General features: G+C 39.1%; 1 protein-coding gene across 4 annotated transcripts in view; it reads left to right on the top strand.

The window, feature by feature from the left end:
- CPNE4 (copine 4) overlaps positions 1-17,262 on the top strand; it is a 578,612-nt gene that overhangs the window by 165,543 nt on the left and 395,807 nt on the right. For 2 of the 4 annotated variants that reach the window (XM_068547306.1, XM_068547307.1), the window contains exon 3: positions 10,455-10,529. The exons of the other annotated variants lie outside the window; for them this stretch is intronic. In XM_068547306.1, coding sequence (XP_068403407.1) covers positions 10,455-10,529 — 75 coding nt within the window. The remainder of the gene's footprint in view (positions 1-10,454; positions 10,530-17,262) is intronic. 4 annotated transcript variants of the gene reach the window in all.

Below are 17,262 nucleotides of genomic sequence, written 5' to 3'. Positions count from 1 at the left end.
CTAAGAGTTTGATAGTGTCTGGCCTTACACTTAGGTCTTTAATCCATTTTGAGTTTACTTTTGTGTATGGTGTTAGGGAGTGTTCTAATTTCTTTCTTTTACATGTACCTGTCCAGTTTTCCCAGCACCACTTATTGAAGAGGCTGTCATTTTCTCCATTGTATATTCCTCCCTCCTTCATCAAAGATAAGGTGACCATATGTGCATGGGTTTATCTCTGGGCTTTCTATCCTGTTCCATTGATCTATATTTCTGTTTTTGTGCCAGTACCATACTGTCTTGATTTCTGTAGCTTTGTAGTATAGTCTGAAGTCAGGGAGCCTGATTCCTCCAGCTTTGTTTTTCTTTCTCAAGATTGCTTTGGCTATTTGAGGTCTTTTGTGTTTCCATACAAATTGTGAAATTTTTTGTTCTAGTTCTGTGGAAAATGCCATTGGTAGTATGATAGGGATTGCATTGAATCTGTAGATTGCTTTGGATAGTATAGTCATTTGCACATTGTTGATTCTTCTAATGCACGAACATGATATATCTCTCCATCTGTTTGTATCATCTTTAATTTCTTTCATCAGTGTCTTATAGTTTTCTGCATACAGGTCTTTTGTCTCCTTAGGTAGGTTTGTTCCTAGGTATTTTATTCTTTTTGTCGCAATGGTAAATGGGAGTGTTCCCTTAATTTCTCCTTTAGATTTTTCATCATTAGTGTATAGGAAGGCAAGAGATTTCTGTGAATTAATTTTGTATCCTGCTACTTTACCAAATTCATTGGTTAGCTCTAGTCGTTTCTGGTAGCATGTTTAGGATTCTCTATGCATTGTATCATGTTGTCTGCAAGCAGTGATGCAGTTTTACATCTTCTTTTCCGATTTGGATTCCTTTTATTTCTTTTCCTTCTCTGGTTACTGTGGCTAAAACTTCCAAAACTACGTAGAATAATAGTGGTGAGAGTGGGCAAGCTTGTCTTGTTCCTGATCTTAGTGGAAATGGTTTCAGTTTTTCACCATTGAGAATGATGCTGGCTGTGGGGTTGTCATATCTGACCTTTATTATGTTGAGGTAAGTTCCCTCTATGCCTACTTTCTGCAGGGTTTTTTAATCATAAATGGGTGTTGAATTTTGTCAAATCTTTTTCTGCATCTATTGAGGTGATCATATGGTTTTTATCCTTCAGGTTGTTAATATGGTGTATCACATTGATTGGTATGCATATATTGAAGAATCCTTGCATTCCTGGGATAAACCCCACTTAATACTGGTGTATGATCCCTTTAATATGCTGTTGGATTCTGTTTGCTAGTATTTAGTTGAGGATTTTTGCATCTATGTTCATCAGTGATATAGGCCTATAGTTTGCTTTTCTTGTGACATTTTGGTCTGGTTTTGGTATCAGGGTGATGTTGGCCTCGTAGAATGAGTTTGGGGGTGTTCCTCCCTCTGCTATATTTTGGAAGAGTTTGAGAAAGATAGGTGTTAGCTCTTCTCTAAATGTTTGATAGAATTCGCCTGTGAAGCCATCTGGTCCTGGACTTTCGTTTGTTGGAAGATTTTAATCACAGTTTCAATTTCATTGCTTGTGATTTGTCTGTTTATATTTTCTATTTCTTCCTGGTGCAGTTTTGGAAGGTTGTGCTTTTCTAAGAATTTGTACATTTCTTCCAGGTTGTCCATTTTATTGGCATATAGTTGCTTGTAGTAATCTCTCATGATCCTTTGTATTTCTGCAGTGTCAGTTGTTACTTCTCCTTTTTCGTTTCTAGTTCTATTGATTTGAGTCCTCTCCCTTTTTTTCTTGATGGATCGAGCTAATGTTTTATCAATTTTGCTTATCAACTCAAAGAACCAGGTTTTAGTTTTATTGATCTTTGTTATCATTTCCTTCATTGCTTTTTCATTTATTTCTGATCTGATCTTTATGATTTCTTTGCTTCTGCTAACGTTGAGGTGTTTTTTTGTTCTTTTTTCTCTAATTGTTTTAGGTTTAAAGTTAGGTTGTTTATTTGAGATGTTTGCTGTTTCTTGAGGTAGGAATGTATTGCTATAAACTTCCCTCTTAGAACTGCTTTGCTGCATCCCATAGGTTTTGGGTCATAGTGTTTTCATTGTCATTTGTTTCTAGGTATTTTTTTATTTCCTCTTTGATTTCTTCAGTGATCTCTTTGTTATTTAGTAGTGGATTGTTTAGCCTCCATGTGTTTGTATTTTTTACAGATTTTTTTCCCATAATTGATATCTAGTCTGATAACGTTGTGGTCAGAAGAGATACTTGATATGATTTCAATTTTATTAAATTTACCATGGCTTGATTTGTGACCCAAGATATGATCTATCCTGGAGAATGTTCCATGAGCATTTGTGAAAAAAGTATATTCTGTTGTTTTTGGATGCAATGTCCTATAAATATCAATTAAGTCCATCTTGTTTAATGTATCATTTAAGGCTTGTGTTTCCTTGTTTATTTTCATTTTGGATGATCTGTCCATTGGTGAAAGTGAGGTGTTAAAGTCCCCTACTCTTATTGTGTTACTGTCGATTTCCCCTTTTATGGTTGTTAGCATCTGTCTTATGTATTGAGGTGCTCCTATGTTGGGTGCATAAATATTTACAATTATTATATCTTCTTCTTGGATTAATCCCTTGATCATTATGTAGTGTCCTTCTTTGTCTGTTGTAATAGTCTTTATTTTAAAGTCTATTTTGTCTGATATGAGAATTGCTACTCCAGCTTTCTTTTGATTTCCATTTGCATGGAATATCTTTTTCCATCCCCTCACTTTCACTCTGTATGTGTCCCTAGGTTTGAAGTGGGTCTCTTGTAGACAGCGTATATACCAGTCTTGTTTTTGTATCCATTCAACCAGTCTATGTCTTTTGGTTGGAGCATTTAATCTCTTTACATTTAAGGTAGTTATTGATATGTATGTTCCTAGTACTGTTTTCTTAATTGCTTTGGGTTTGTTATTGTATGTCTTTCCTTCTCTTGAGTTTCCTGCTTAGAGAAGTTCCTTTAGCATTTGTTGTAGAGCTGGTTTGGTGGTGCTGAATTCTCTTAACTTTTGCTTGTCTGTAAAGGTTTTAATTTCTCCATCGAATCTGAATGAGATCCTTGCTAGGTAGAGTAATCTTGGTTGTAGGTTTTTCCTTTTCATCACTTTAAATATGTCCTGCCACTCCCTTCTGGCTTGCAGAGTTTGTGCTGAAAGATCAGCTGTTAACCTTATAGGGATTCCCTTGTATGTTATTTGTTACGTTTCCCTTGCTGCTTTTAATATTTTTCCTTTGTATTTAATTTTTGATAGTTTTATAATATGTGTCTTGGCGTGTTTCTTTGGATTTATCCTGTATGGGACTCTCTGTACTTCCTGGACTTGGGCGGCGATCTCCTTTCTCATGTTAGGGAAGTTTTCAACTATAATCTCTTCAAATATTTTCTCAGTCCCTTTTTGTTTCTCTTCTTCTTCTGGGACCCTTATATTTGGAAAGTTGGTATGTTTAATGTTGTCCCAGAGGTCCCTGAGACTGTCCTCAATTCTTTTCATTCTTTTTTCTTTATTCTGCTCTGTGGTAGTTATTTCTACTATTTTATTTTCCAGGTCACTTATCCGTTCTTCTGCCTCAGTTATTCTGCTATTGACTCCTTCTAGGGAATTTTTAATTTCATATATTGTGTTGTTCATCATTGCTTGTTTGCTCTTTAGTTCTTCTAGGTCCTTGTTAAACATATCTTGTATTTTCTCCATTCTGTTTCCAAGATTTTTGATCATCTTTACTATCATTGCTCTGAATTTCCTCTTCATTTGTTTGGTCTGGTGTGTTTTTACCTTACTCCTTCATCTGCTCTGTATTTCTCTGTCTCCTCATTTTGCTTAACTTACTGTGTTTGGGGTCTGCTTTTCGCAGGCTGCAGGTTCATAGTTCCCATTGGTTTTGGTGTCTGCCCTGAGTGGCTAAGGTTGATTTAGTGTGTTTGTAGGCTTCCTGGTGGAGGGGACTGGTGCCTGTGTTCTGGTGGTTGAAACTGGATCTTGTCTTTCTGGTGGGCAGGACTGCATTTGGTGGTGTGTTTTGGGGTGTCTTTGAACTTATTATGATTTTTGGCAGCCTCTCTGCTAATGGGTGGGCTTGTGTTCCTGTCTTGGTAGTTGTTGGCAAAGGGTGTCCAGCACTGTACTTGCTGGTTGTTGAGTAGAGCTAGGTCTTAGTGTTGAGATGGAGATCTCTGTGAGAGCTTTCGCTTTTTGATATTACGTGGGGCCAGGGGTCTCTCATGGACCAATGTCCTGAACTCGACTCTCCCATTTCAGAGGCTCAGGCCTGACACCCGGCTGGAGCACCAAGCCTCTTTTGGGAAGTCTGAGGCCTTCTGGTAGCATTCAGTAGGTGTTCTGTAGGAGCTGTTCCACCTGTAGATGTATTTTTGATGTATTTGTGGGTAAGAAGGTGCTTTCCACATCTTACTCCTCCACCATCTTGAAGGTCCCTGCCAAAGCAATCTTTGTGGAAGTTCAGGAGTCCAGCAGAGAAGTTCCAGCACAGCCCTTTTGGGAAGTCTGAGGTCTTCTGCCAGCATTCAGTATGTGTTCTGTAGGAGTTGTTCCACATGTAGATGTATTTGTGATGTATCTTTGGAGGGGAAGGTGATCTCCACGTCTTACTTCTGCCATCTTGAAGGTCCCCCTGTGCTTTTTGTAATAGCATTCCAACTGGGAAAAGACCCTGTTATGCCCTAGTTTACAGCTCAGGTTACTACTGCAATAATTATAACTACCTTCTGATGCCCAGCTCATATGCAGGGGAACTGCTTGCTTTTTAAATTGGCTGTAGCATGTTTGCAGTGGAAGAGAACATTTGATTCCTAAAGTGTATCATAAAAATGTAAGCCTGATAGTTAGACTCAAAAGGACCTACAATCCGACCTTCTGTGCTGTTAATGGTATTAAGAGTCAGTAAGAATACATAGTAGTTTGTGTCTCTTATTCCCCTTCCCCGATGTTTCCCCTCCCCCCTTCCATCTCCCCACTGGTAACCACTAGCTTGTTCTCTGTATCTGTGAGTCTGTTTTTGTCTTGCTATATACATTCCTTTGTTTTACTTTTTAGATTCCACATGTAAGTGATAACATACAGTATTTGTCTTTCTCTGACTTATTTCACTAAGCATAATTCTCACTAGGTCCATCCATGTTATTGTAAATGGCAGAATTTCATTCTTTTTTATGGTAGAGTAGTATTTCTTTGTATATATATATACCACATCTTTTTTATCCATTAAGGATATATGTACAGCACAGGGAATTATAATTATTATTTTTTAGTAACTTTAAATGGAGTGTAACCTATCAAAATACTCAATCTCTTTGCTGTAACCCTGAAACTAATCTAATATTGTAAATCAACTGTACTTCAAAAAAAGAGTTGATGAGGATAAATCTGTGTCTGTGAAATACTGGGAATCAATTGTTCTGAAATGTAGAACAGATTGTTGCTCTTTGCAGACCAGCAGGGTTTGAAGGGTATGTTTAAGGGCTGAGGAGATGGAGAGGATGCTTTTTGTTTCCTCTCAGAGTATAAAGATGAGATGGTAAACCTTCTGGTAAATCTTTAATGACCATGATTGTAACTGTCAAAAGGAAGGAAAGGAAAACTTGTAGCTTGGAAATACATTCCCAGTGGAGAGTTTCAGACCTATCATTTAATTTCCCTAATTTAATTCATACCCATTTTTTAAATCCCCCTGTACCTGCTCCTGGCCATTTAATGGTGACAGTATGTGGTACAGTTCAGTGTGCTGATAATTTAAAACACATTTTGTCTTCCAGTGAAGGGTGGAAATATTTCCCCCTGGCTTCTAGTGAGTGCTGATATTCACTAACTCCCAGGCACTAAACTTCATATGCAAATGGAATAAATTAACCCTTCTCAGGGATTCACAAGGCAAGAGCCCTTATGAACCGGAGCCTTTTATTCAGTTCCCTGGGCACCTGGATGCTCTCCATGAAGCAGAGCTACACTCCTGATACTGTGGCCCTTGGCAGAGATCTTGTAGACGGCAGAGTAATTGTTCTCATTGGAAAAAGCCAAATGATTGCCCACACTGCTAGGATGTTGCCAATCACCTTTAATTGCAGTTTTCCATTTAATCTTAATACATAGTTATTGAGTTCCTCCATAGGAAGCTCTAAGTAATTCTCAGGATGAATTACCCTTGGATCAATTCCATATGAAAGCATGTTATGATGAATCATATGCTTTGGTGGATTGTTGGTAATAATAATTGTTAGTAATAATTAGTGTGGTTATATCTAGCACATTAATTGTCAGTGGATGTTAATGCAAGATTATTATTGTTTATAATAATAATGTATCCATATAATACTTTACATTCACAAAGCCCATCTACTTAAATTATTTCATTTACTTCTCATAATAGCCCTGTAAAAAGGTGGCACAGACATTGAAATTAACCCTAGCACGTACTGAGTACTATGAAAAAGACATCTTTTGTGTCCTCAAAGACCTCAGAGTCTAGTAGAATGCAGCCCATCTCAGAGCCAGAGGCCTGGAGCCTTAGATGGTCATGTGAACTTGAGAAGGTGGGCTCAAAACAAGGTCCTAACTTAAACCTTTTCCTTTCCTTCAATGTGTGGTGGATAGACCATTTCAAGCGTGCCTTGGCTACCTTTATATGGGGTGGAACTAAAAATCAATCATTCCTCCATCCCTCCACTATTCCCCATGTTCTCTCCCCACTCCCCATCTACCCAGATGTAGGGTCTGGATACCATCTGATCCAACATCCCTACTGGCAGTACAGAGGAGAAATATGGGTCCACGATGGTGGCCTTGCCCACTCCCAAATAAGTGGGCTATGAACTTTTTTCAGCAATTCTTTGTTGGCTAGAGGGCTCATGGAGGAGTTCTGTGAAACAAGTTTCTTTCATGCTTGGGTAAATAGTGAGGCAGCATCCTTTTGTGTATGGAGCCAGGAGGATAGAGTCCAAAATAGCAGTTTCACCTATACCTGAGATTTTCAATTTCCTATTGCTCCAAAATGCTAGAATTTTATGAAAATGGGTCAGACAATATGAACATTTAGGTGATAACAAAATAAAGTAGCCATCTCTAATTGTTGATACCAGCTATGTATTCGTCATTTTACATATTTTCCTTCTAATCCTCACAACTACCCTGCAATGCAGACTTTATTAACCAGGTAAGGAAACTGAGGCTTGGGCAGAATTAATAAGTCACCAGGTCGTACAACTAGTCAATAGTAAAGCTGGAATCTGGTTGATTCTAAAACCCATATTATCTCTATTTTACCAGAGGTCACAAATTTAAAGCTAAAGGCCTCTATCTAATCTCCAGGCATAGTTTATCTGGCCTTCATGTGTTTAAACAAGTTTTGTACTGGTTGACAAAACTTAAAGATCAGGGGATTTTTCATAAAACTCCAGATTTTTTCTTTTGCCAGGAAATCTGGCAACATGGAGCCTTTAGTTCTTGTACAGTGATGGTCAGCATCTGCCCCTACCCAGAATCCAAGTGTGTCCTTTTGCTCACTCCTAGCCAGCCTCCTTCACTCACTGGGATGGCTCCAATGGCCCCTGGAGGTGTTTGAGTTCAGACCACGCTCCTGCAATCCCTGGGCTGGGCCTCTGACACATAGCTAACCGCTCAGTTGTGGACTCAGACAAGAGCTGAAAAATGAAAATTAAGTCAATTAAAGCATTCCCTCTGGGTATCACAAACAAGTTCCTTTCTCGAAAGATTTTCTGTTCACACTTTGCTGACTGGCAGTGTTTGAGTGGCTGACACCAAGCATGACGGATGATAAAAAACAACAGTTTTCTTCAGTTGTTCACAAAGTTTCCACTGTGGTTTCACATCAAACTCCCATTTGGGAAAACTTTGATGTTACTTTCCACCTCCCCCTTAACACGTCCTAATGAGAATAATTTCTTTTCTTAAAAAAAAAAAAAAAGAAGAAGTTGATTTTGGTGATATTAGAAATCTTATCCTGAGCACTGAATAGAAAAGAAAACAAAATGAAATATTAGAACCAGAAAATGTTTCCTTCCTGCTGCTGGAAGTTACATCCCTGTGACCAGAGACTGTGGTGTTATGATGCTCACTCCAAAAATGATGCACTTGGATGAAAGGGAAGATTACTGGATTGTGTAATATGTGACTAAGTAGCTTTCTTATCATTGAAATCTCCAAGTTGTCAATGTTATAATGTCTGAGAGCAGAATCACACAAGATGGGAAATTTGGGGCTACAAATGAGAAAAAGAAACAATTTGAACTGAAATCCTGTTTTCACTGCTTATTCTCTTGGGGGCCCAGAAGATGATTTATCAGCTGGAAGGATAATGTCAGGTCTCCTACAAAGAAGAGAGCACTGTGATGTGGGCTTCACTGCCTCCTTAGCTTGAAGAACTGTCAAGACACACTCTGGACACTCAGACTCAACAGTGGTTGCCATGGGTTTTTGTAATGTGTCTTGAGTCCCATGTTGAGTGTTTGGAAGATGGAATACAGGCCAGGGATAGAACATGAGGAGGCATCTATGATTTAGAGCTCTCTGCCTCTAGCTCAAACCACCTGCAACATTTCAAAGGAGATATTTTCAACACATTTTCTGGGCCCCACTTTTTAATGTTTTTCTAGTCACTATTGATAATCATCATCTTAAAATTACCTTTCCTTTGTAATTTCAATCAATTTTATCTTTTTTTATTAAGTGTAGTTGTGGTTTATTAATAATGATACCTTAAATATGTTGAGAGTAGGCATGCAGTGTATCAGGCACTCTCTTAAGCACTTTACATGTGTCATCATATGTAATTATCAAAACAGCCCTACAAATTGTCCTATGTAGATATTTTATAAAGAGGCACAGAAGAATTAAGCAACTTACTCAAGGGTCACACAAGTCAGTCATAAGTGAAGGAGCTGTGACAAATTGAACCCAGTCTGTCTGACTGCAGACGGTGCTGCCAGGATCCATCACTGCCCATCTCTAAGAACAATGTGTCCCAGTCCCTGAGTGCTGTGTGCCGTGTGCTGAGTTTTTACATGCATATTCATAGAATTCTCATGACAGTGTTAGCAGATAGGAACTGTGATTACCCATTTTATAGGTGAGAAAACTGACACTCACATAGGAAAGGTACATGTCGAAGCTCAGAAGACTAGTAAGAAGTGGTCTTGGGACTTGAACTCAGATCTTCATGTCTCCAGTGCCCGTGGAGGTAGAGTAACACCCATAAGGCCACTAGTCTTTAAAATGAACACGTTTTTCCTCCTTAGAAAAGGCAAGAATTCATTTAAAACTGATTGCATTTATTTTTAATAGAAATTAAATTTGTTTGGGGGCTGATATTTAAAACATCCACCACAATCCCAGTTTATATGGTTTCAGCCTGACCTCCTAGTGGTTCATGATGGTGCGTGGCAGAGTGGTTCAGAGCTCAGACTGTGGAGCCAGGCTGCCCAGATTTAAGTCCTAACCCAGTCATTATTAGCTGTGCTAATAGGCAAATTACCCAGCCCTTTCTGTGCCTCAGTTTCCTCATCTATAAGATGGGTATCATATTGGTACCTTTCATATGGAGATGATTATGAGATTAAATGAATCAGCTCAGGTAGAGTGGTTAGGACAGTCATGAGGTGCACCACACGTCAATGGTGTGACCTTGGAAAGCCTCCTAACCCCTCCAAGCCTCTCACACCACCTCCTTTCTAAACGGTTGTCGTTAGGATTGAATGATTGGCTGGCAGGATAGTGAGCATGCTGATGCTATAGACTCTGGAATTGGACCACTTGGGTCATTTATGACCTTACACAGAAGCCTCGCCTTCCCTGACCCTGCATTCTCTCCATCTGCTACATGGAGGTATCAATGAAACCTGCTCCATGAATTTACTATAAGGGTAAAATGAGATGATACCTAAGAATTCCTTAACAGAGTACCTGGGGCATAGTGAGTGCTTAATAGACATTAAATGTTATTATACTTAAAGCATATAATGTGTGCAAAACTAATGTGGTTAGCACATTACCTAGGACCCCGTATGCAGAAGATGTTATCAGGTAACACCTACATGATGTGTGTTTAATGCCAGCAACAAGCTTTTGGTCTGCTGCCCAGCCCAAGTATTCTTGGTCCCATTTGTCTGTGTTAAAATAAGAGAACTTTCAGTCAAAAATTTTGGCAGGTCTCTAAGTTTCCCCCAAGCCTCTGACTAGCCACTTTGATTGATCTGTTTTGGCTCTCCTGGTAGGGAATTATCCAAGCCTCTTCCTCCCCTGCACTCCCTGCATTTTGAAGAAGACAAATAGGCTTGGAGCAATTTCATTTCACTTGTCCATGTTCTCTAATCTGTGGATGGGACTAAGAGAGGCCGTGCTGATAACCTTGCCTTTCCATCTTTGCTTCTGTACCAACATCAGCCAGCACTGTTCGGCAGTCTTAGAAGAGAAGTGACAAGAAAATTCCTCCTTCTGGAAGCTCCAGATGTTCTTGAGGTCAGTTTATAGGCTAATTAAATATTTTATCTTGATTCAAGCTCAGAAAAGTTCAACTGCCTATCTTGGTTAGTCTGTTTTCAAATACTTGATATTTCAAGAACCTCTTCCCACCTGAGAATTCAGTCTTAGATATTTTCTTCTTGAGTGTGAAGACTAGTTCTTCTTGTTAAAAGATTACAGTTTGGGAACTGTGTGTGGAAGCAAGAAAATTTGGTACCTTTTAAACACCTCCTTTGAATTCCAACCGTTTCAGAACAACTTCTGAGGAACTGGGATTTTTGGTAGGATAGCCTATGTAAGCCTGTCCATCTTGAAGATTTGCTTTTCCAGCTCCAATTACTACCATTGCATAACAATCACCCTAAAATTTAGCAGCTTAAAACAACCATTTTATTAATCTCATGGATTCTGTGACTTCAGACAGGGCACAGTGGGTCTGGCTTACCCCTGATTCACAGCGTCCAGGGCCTCAGCTGGGAAGACTAGAGGGCTGGCAGGATTTGAGGCTTGGGTTCAAATCATCTGAAGGTCCTTCACTCTCATGTCAGGCTGGGACTTCCGACTAGAGCATCTGCATGTGGCCTTCCATGCATGGTGGTCTCAGGACAATAAGAAGAGTGTCGAATGTTTGCCATCCAGTTAAGCCATGGACGATAAAAGTTGAAGTCTCTCTTCTGGTTCTAGACACCGTTTTAAGAATAATGCATAGGGGCTTCCCTGGTGGTGCAGTGGTTGAGAATCTGCCTGCCAATGCAGGGGACACGGGTTTGAGCCCTGGTCTGGGAGGATCCCACATGCCGCGGAGCAGCTAGGCCCGTGAGCCACAACTACTGAGCCTGCGCGTCTGGAGCCTGTGCTCCGCAACAAGAGAGGCCGCGATAGTGAGAGGTCTGCGCACCGCGATGAAGAGTGGCCCCTGCTCGCCGCAACTAGAGAAAGCCCTCGCACAGAAACGAAGACCCAACACAGCCAAAAATAAATAAATAAATAAATTTATTAAAAAAAAAAGAATATACACTACCAAATGTAAAATAGATAACTAGTGGGAAGCAGCCGCATAGCACAGGGAGATAAGCTCTGTGCTTTGTGACCACCTAGAGGGGTGGGATGGGGAGGGTGGGAGGGAGGGAGATGCAAGAGGGAAGAGAAATGGGAACATATTGTATATGCATAACTGATTCACTTTGTTATAAAGCAGAAGCTAACACACACACAAAAAAAAACATATACACATTACTATATATAAAATAGATAATCAACAAGGACCTACTGTATAGCACAGGGAACTCTACTCAATACTCTGTAATAACCTATATGGGAAAAGAATATGTATATGTATGACTAAATAACTTTGCTGTACACCTGAAACTAACACAACATTGTAAATTAACTATACTCCAATATGAAATAAAAATTAAAAAAAAAAAAAAAAGAATAATGCATAAATGCTACCACGACTAGATAAGAAGAAGAAGAAAAGGAATAAATAAGAGCAACTTGTATCTGCATAGCCCTTCCACAATTCTTTTCATAGCTTCCTCACAACAACTTATGAAAGTCAGTACTATTACTTTTACTGCCAATCTGCAGATGAGAACCTGAGATTCAGAGATGTCATAATAACATTTCCAAGGTCATATAGTCAATATATGTGGTACCTGCTCTCTAAAATCCTCTGACTTCCAAGTTTGGGATCCTTTGGTTGCATCATGAATCCTCTCCCACTGATGTTCATGATTCTAACCCTGCCCCTTTCTGAGAAACCAGTACACCTATGGCTGTGGGAACCAGTTGAGCCCACACACAACTCTCTCCATCCCTTTGCTACTTGATCCCTTTCTTGCCCACTCCCTACCTGCTGCCTTGAAATTTGCCCAACCACATTTTCCAATCCTAATAAGTATTTTCCACAATAATTTGCTGGCAAGAGACCCATAGGTGAGTTTATTCCATGGGTGAGCCATGATTCACCTACCAGCCCACTAATGGTGCACATGTAAATGGTTCATTTTTTGATTCATTTAGCAAACACTTATTGAGTTCCTACTATGTGCAAGGCACTCTGCCTTCCATGGGCTGGGAGAATGGCAGGGAGTAACACATGGTTACTTTTGTGCTTTTGTGCAAGTGAACAGAATAGAAAATAAACAATGAATGTATAATCTGTTGTCAGGTAGTGGTGAGTGCTTTGAAGAAGAATGAAGCAGGGAAGAGGGTGGAGAATGCTGAGGACACCAGTTTAAAAATTATGGTTAAGGAAGGCTTCTCTGAGGTATCAACATTTGCACAGGAAATTAAGCCAGTAACGGAGTGAGCTATCTGGTTACAGGGAAAGAGTGTTCTAAAGAAGGATGAGCAGAGGCCATGACACAATGACACAGGTTTGCTGACCTATTTAAGGAATAGCAGGGAAGCAGGATGGATAGAATAAAAGAAAAGAAATTGAGTTATTTGTAGTGAGGTGGTTGGAGTTAGAGTCTGTCATATAGAGTGAAGTAAGTCAGAAAGAGAAAAACAAATACCGTATGCGAACACATATATATGGAATCTAAGGAAAAAAAAAAAAGGTCATGAAGAACCTAGTGGCAAGACGGGAATAAAGACACAGACCTACTAGAGAATGGACTTGAGGATATGGGGAGGGGGAAGGGTAAGATGTGACAAAGTGAGAAAGTGGCATGGACATATATACACTACCAAACGTAAAATAGATAGCTAGTGGGAAGCAACCGCATAGCACAGGGAGATCAGCTCTGTGCTTTGTGACCACCTAGAGGGGTGGGATAGGGAGGGTGGGAGGGAGGGAGATGCAAGAGGGAAGAGATATGGGAACATATGTATATGTATAACTGATTCACTTTGTTATAAAGCAGAAACTAACACACCATTGTAAAGCAATTATACTCCAATAAAGATGTTAATAAATAAATAAATAAATAAAACAATGAGGTTAAAAATGTATGGTTGAGAGGAAATGGTGTGAGGAGGCAGCTAGGGGCCAGGTTGTGTAGGGACTTACAGGCCACAGTAGAGATCCTGGGGGGCTTCTAGATTTTATTCCAAACGTGGAGGGCAATGGAATTCTTGGATCAGGGAAGTGATTGGCATTTTAAGAGATAACGCTCTTTGTTGTTGGGCCAGACAGTGTACAGAGACTACGTTTGTCCAAGGGAGAGATATGATAGTTTGGAGCAGGTGGTAACCGTGGAGAAGAGGAGAAGTGGTTGGAAATGAGCTGTATTTAAAAAATAGACTATAAAATTTGCTGATGGATAGGATGTAGGGTATGAGAAAAAGGGAGGAATCAAGCCCAATTCCAGAGGTCTAAGCACCTAAGTCAACGATGACAATGCTTGGGGAAGAGCGGGCGTGATAATAATTCTACAGTGAACATGCTTCTAGCAGTGAGAGGCAGGGACAGTGTGGCTAAAGACCATCTATGTTTGAATCCCAGCTCTATTATTTATCAGCTGTAAGGTCTTACCCAAGTCAGTTACTTCCATTTTCTTACCTGTATAATGGAGATGATAAAATTACCTACATTGTAGGGTTGTTTGGAGGATTTAATACACAACAGTACCTAGCACTTAACTGCCAGCCATCAGTGTCATTATAAACATAATTCTGTTAACATTTAGATTGTTGTCTTAGGGGAAGTGTTGGATCAAATGATATACACACATGTTAAGCTTTTAAAATTACCGAATTCCCTATCTGGAATGATCATACCCATATGCTCCTACCAGCAAACTGTGAAATGAAAAGGAGGTCCATTGTTAAGAATATGTTTTTTATATAGAACAGCTTAACTCCTGGGTTTACCCAGGTTAACTCCTGGGTAATGTTTTGTTAAACATTATTTAACAAAAATGTTTTAGATATTTAGCATTTAATATATAGACTCCCCAGACCTTTGTTGTCGCCAACTGCCCCAGTCACAGAGGGAGGCTTTCTTTGGTATGGCGTGACTCGAAGTCACTTAAGGGATTCTAATCATATTTCTGTCCTTTTTCTCCCAAAATTATCTTTATATTAATATGTGTATTAATTATTAATATAATATAATATGCCTGATATAATAATAAAATACTAATAAATTAAAACATAACTGTTAATACGTTTTTACTAGTGTACAGTGTGTGTGTGTGTGTATGTGTGGGTTTGTAAGAGTGAGAGCTTGAACAAGGGAGATGTGGGTTGTGTGTGGACTGGAGACTGAATCCAAACATCTCTAGGTTGTCATCTCTAATTCTGAACGATCACTGTGCTTGATGTTGTGCTTTATTTAAAGAGAGAGAGAGAAATTGATTTAATAACCTGTCACATTATACAACACAAGAAGAAAACTAGGGAAGAAAAAGCACTCTGGTATTCTTAGTGGGAAGAAAAATATTGTGACAGCTCCATGGAGGAATCTTTGTGCAGAGAAAACTGGTAGAAATTATGGTGGTGAGTTGAGGATCTTAGGAAAATATACTGCTTCCATGGAATAAATGTGACCACTACACCACAGAGCTTTACATTATAGAAGACTATTTCCCTCTCTTATGTAAGGGGAGTAAGAAAATAGAAACTTCGATTGTTCCTTCTCTTTTTCTAATTCCTTAAAATAATTTATTCCATCATCATTTCCTCTGGGGTTTCTGAAATATTCTATTTAACTGAGGTGGGACAGAATAACAACAAATTATGATAACAATATGATAAAATTGTAAAATTTAATCAAGAGAATTTAATATCTTAGTGTAAATGCTGGCATTTGGGAGAAGTCATTTTGTATGTTAGTGAACAGATATATGTGAGGGAATAATACCTTACAGCCACCAGGAAGACACCTATTGTTGAATAAGTTGGGTTTGTTGCTCTTTGTCACAAGTGAGAACACTCTCCTTGGGGAACTCCGAGGCATCTTAGTAAGAGAGTTTAAGAAAGGACTTAATTGAATTTGGGCTATCGTTAGGTGATTTGGGGAGAATTTAAGGAAGGACAACTTTACTCTGGATTGGATGGAAGCCAGGACAATTCTGTAATTGAGTACCCTAATAGACCTTATCTAGGAGGGAAGAAAAGACCAAGGTTGAAGCTATAATCAATAAAGAAGCATCAGTCGATCATTTAACCAGGATGGGAGATGTTTGGTCATTTTTGTGGTTTGGACAGTGTTTATGTTTTTCTCTGGCTCCAGCATGATTATGGAGCAGTCTATTTTTTGTCTTGCTCCATCATGGCCTTGTGTTATATTGGTGTTCTGTGAAAGTGTTTTGTTCCACAGGACACTAAAATCTATCTGTACGTGCCACGCCAGCTCCTAGCAACACCAAGGTCAAGCTGATAGCACCAAGTCTGCTCACCAAGCCAGCTCCCAGATGTCAGGGGATGCTTTCCTCTGGCTCAGAGTGAAAACCAGGAGTTAAGCTGTTCTATTTAAAAAACATATTCTTAACAATGGACCAACTTATTGACTAAGCAAAGTATCAATCATAACATGTCTTGAATCCAAACAAAACGACCTTTTATTTCTCAGCTGTCCTTATTATCCAAAGAATGATAATTAGGATATTTATCATTCTTAAATGATAATTAAGAATGATAATGATTATTATCCAAAGAATGATGTCCAATGTATGTAGATTCTATAAGTTAATTTTACTTCTTCAATTTAACCCCAAATCTCCCTTATATATATTTTTTTCTCTAGCTCCCTTATTAGATGTAAAATTCCCAGGAGCTCTTTTGAAAACATTCAAGTTTCTGCTCATCCTTTCTATAGAAATCTCTTTAAGAAATATCCTAAGTCCATCAGACAAAGCATGCATTTTCACAAGAGATCTGGGCAGGAGAATTCTTTTTTTTTTTTGAAGATGAGATAGATGGCTTAATTTCTATCCCATTTATTAAGCCAGCTCTAGGGGGAAAGTTATTTTCCAAAAGCTCCATTTTATAAACATCACCTGGTCACTGACATTCATTCAACAGATGACTAATGAATATCTGCCATGTGCCATGCACCCTCCTTGCCACTGGATAGCAGAATTGACAATTATGGTCCCTGTCTTCATAAAACTCATATTTCTCAAAGGACAGGAAAATGTGTGAACTAAAATATTCTTTCAAAGCTTAGAGGAGTCAGAGGAAAGTATATTTGACTCTAGATTGGGAAAAGGAGCCAGGGAGGGTTTTATAAAGGAGATGTGACTTAACTAGATCTTAGGTGATGAGTCTGCCAGGTAGATAAAATAAGGAATAACATTGCTTAAAAAGGGAAAAATTATGCTATGTGCAAAAGACTGACTTCAATAGGATCAGGCAACCCCTACCAATCACCAAGCCTGGATAATTCTGATAAATTGTTCTTGATAGGACTTTATGAAAGGACCATCATCTTCTTGGCTAGAGCTCTTCCTAAGCCATACTCCAAGAAGAGAATATCTCTTCTATTTTTAAAGACCTTTTGAGAAGGGAGTCCACAGTCATCCTGGGAGGTCCATGGCTTTGAGTCACAGAACCTTATTAGCACAGATGGTGTTCAACAGCTCTCAGCGGGAGGAGGAAGTGATGTTCCAGGAGGGATCAGGGGCTAGTTTTGAGGGTTTAATACTTTGAACAGGAAATAACCCTGATGCAGCCATGAGCTGGAGTTTAGATTGCTTATGTGCCAGGATTTTCCCATGAATATAGAACAGGAGACTGGATATGGTAATGTCAGATGAAACAGCTAACTTCTTTTACC

This window comes from Eschrichtius robustus, chromosome 6, assembly GCF_028021215.1.
Source record: "Eschrichtius robustus isolate mEscRob2 chromosome 6, mEscRob2.pri, whole genome shotgun sequence".
Lineage (NCBI taxonomy): Eukaryota > Metazoa > Chordata > Mammalia > Artiodactyla > Eschrichtiidae > Eschrichtius > Eschrichtius robustus.
Note: the sequence above shows the minus strand (reverse complement) of the source record. Positions and strands in the feature narration are given on the sequence as shown.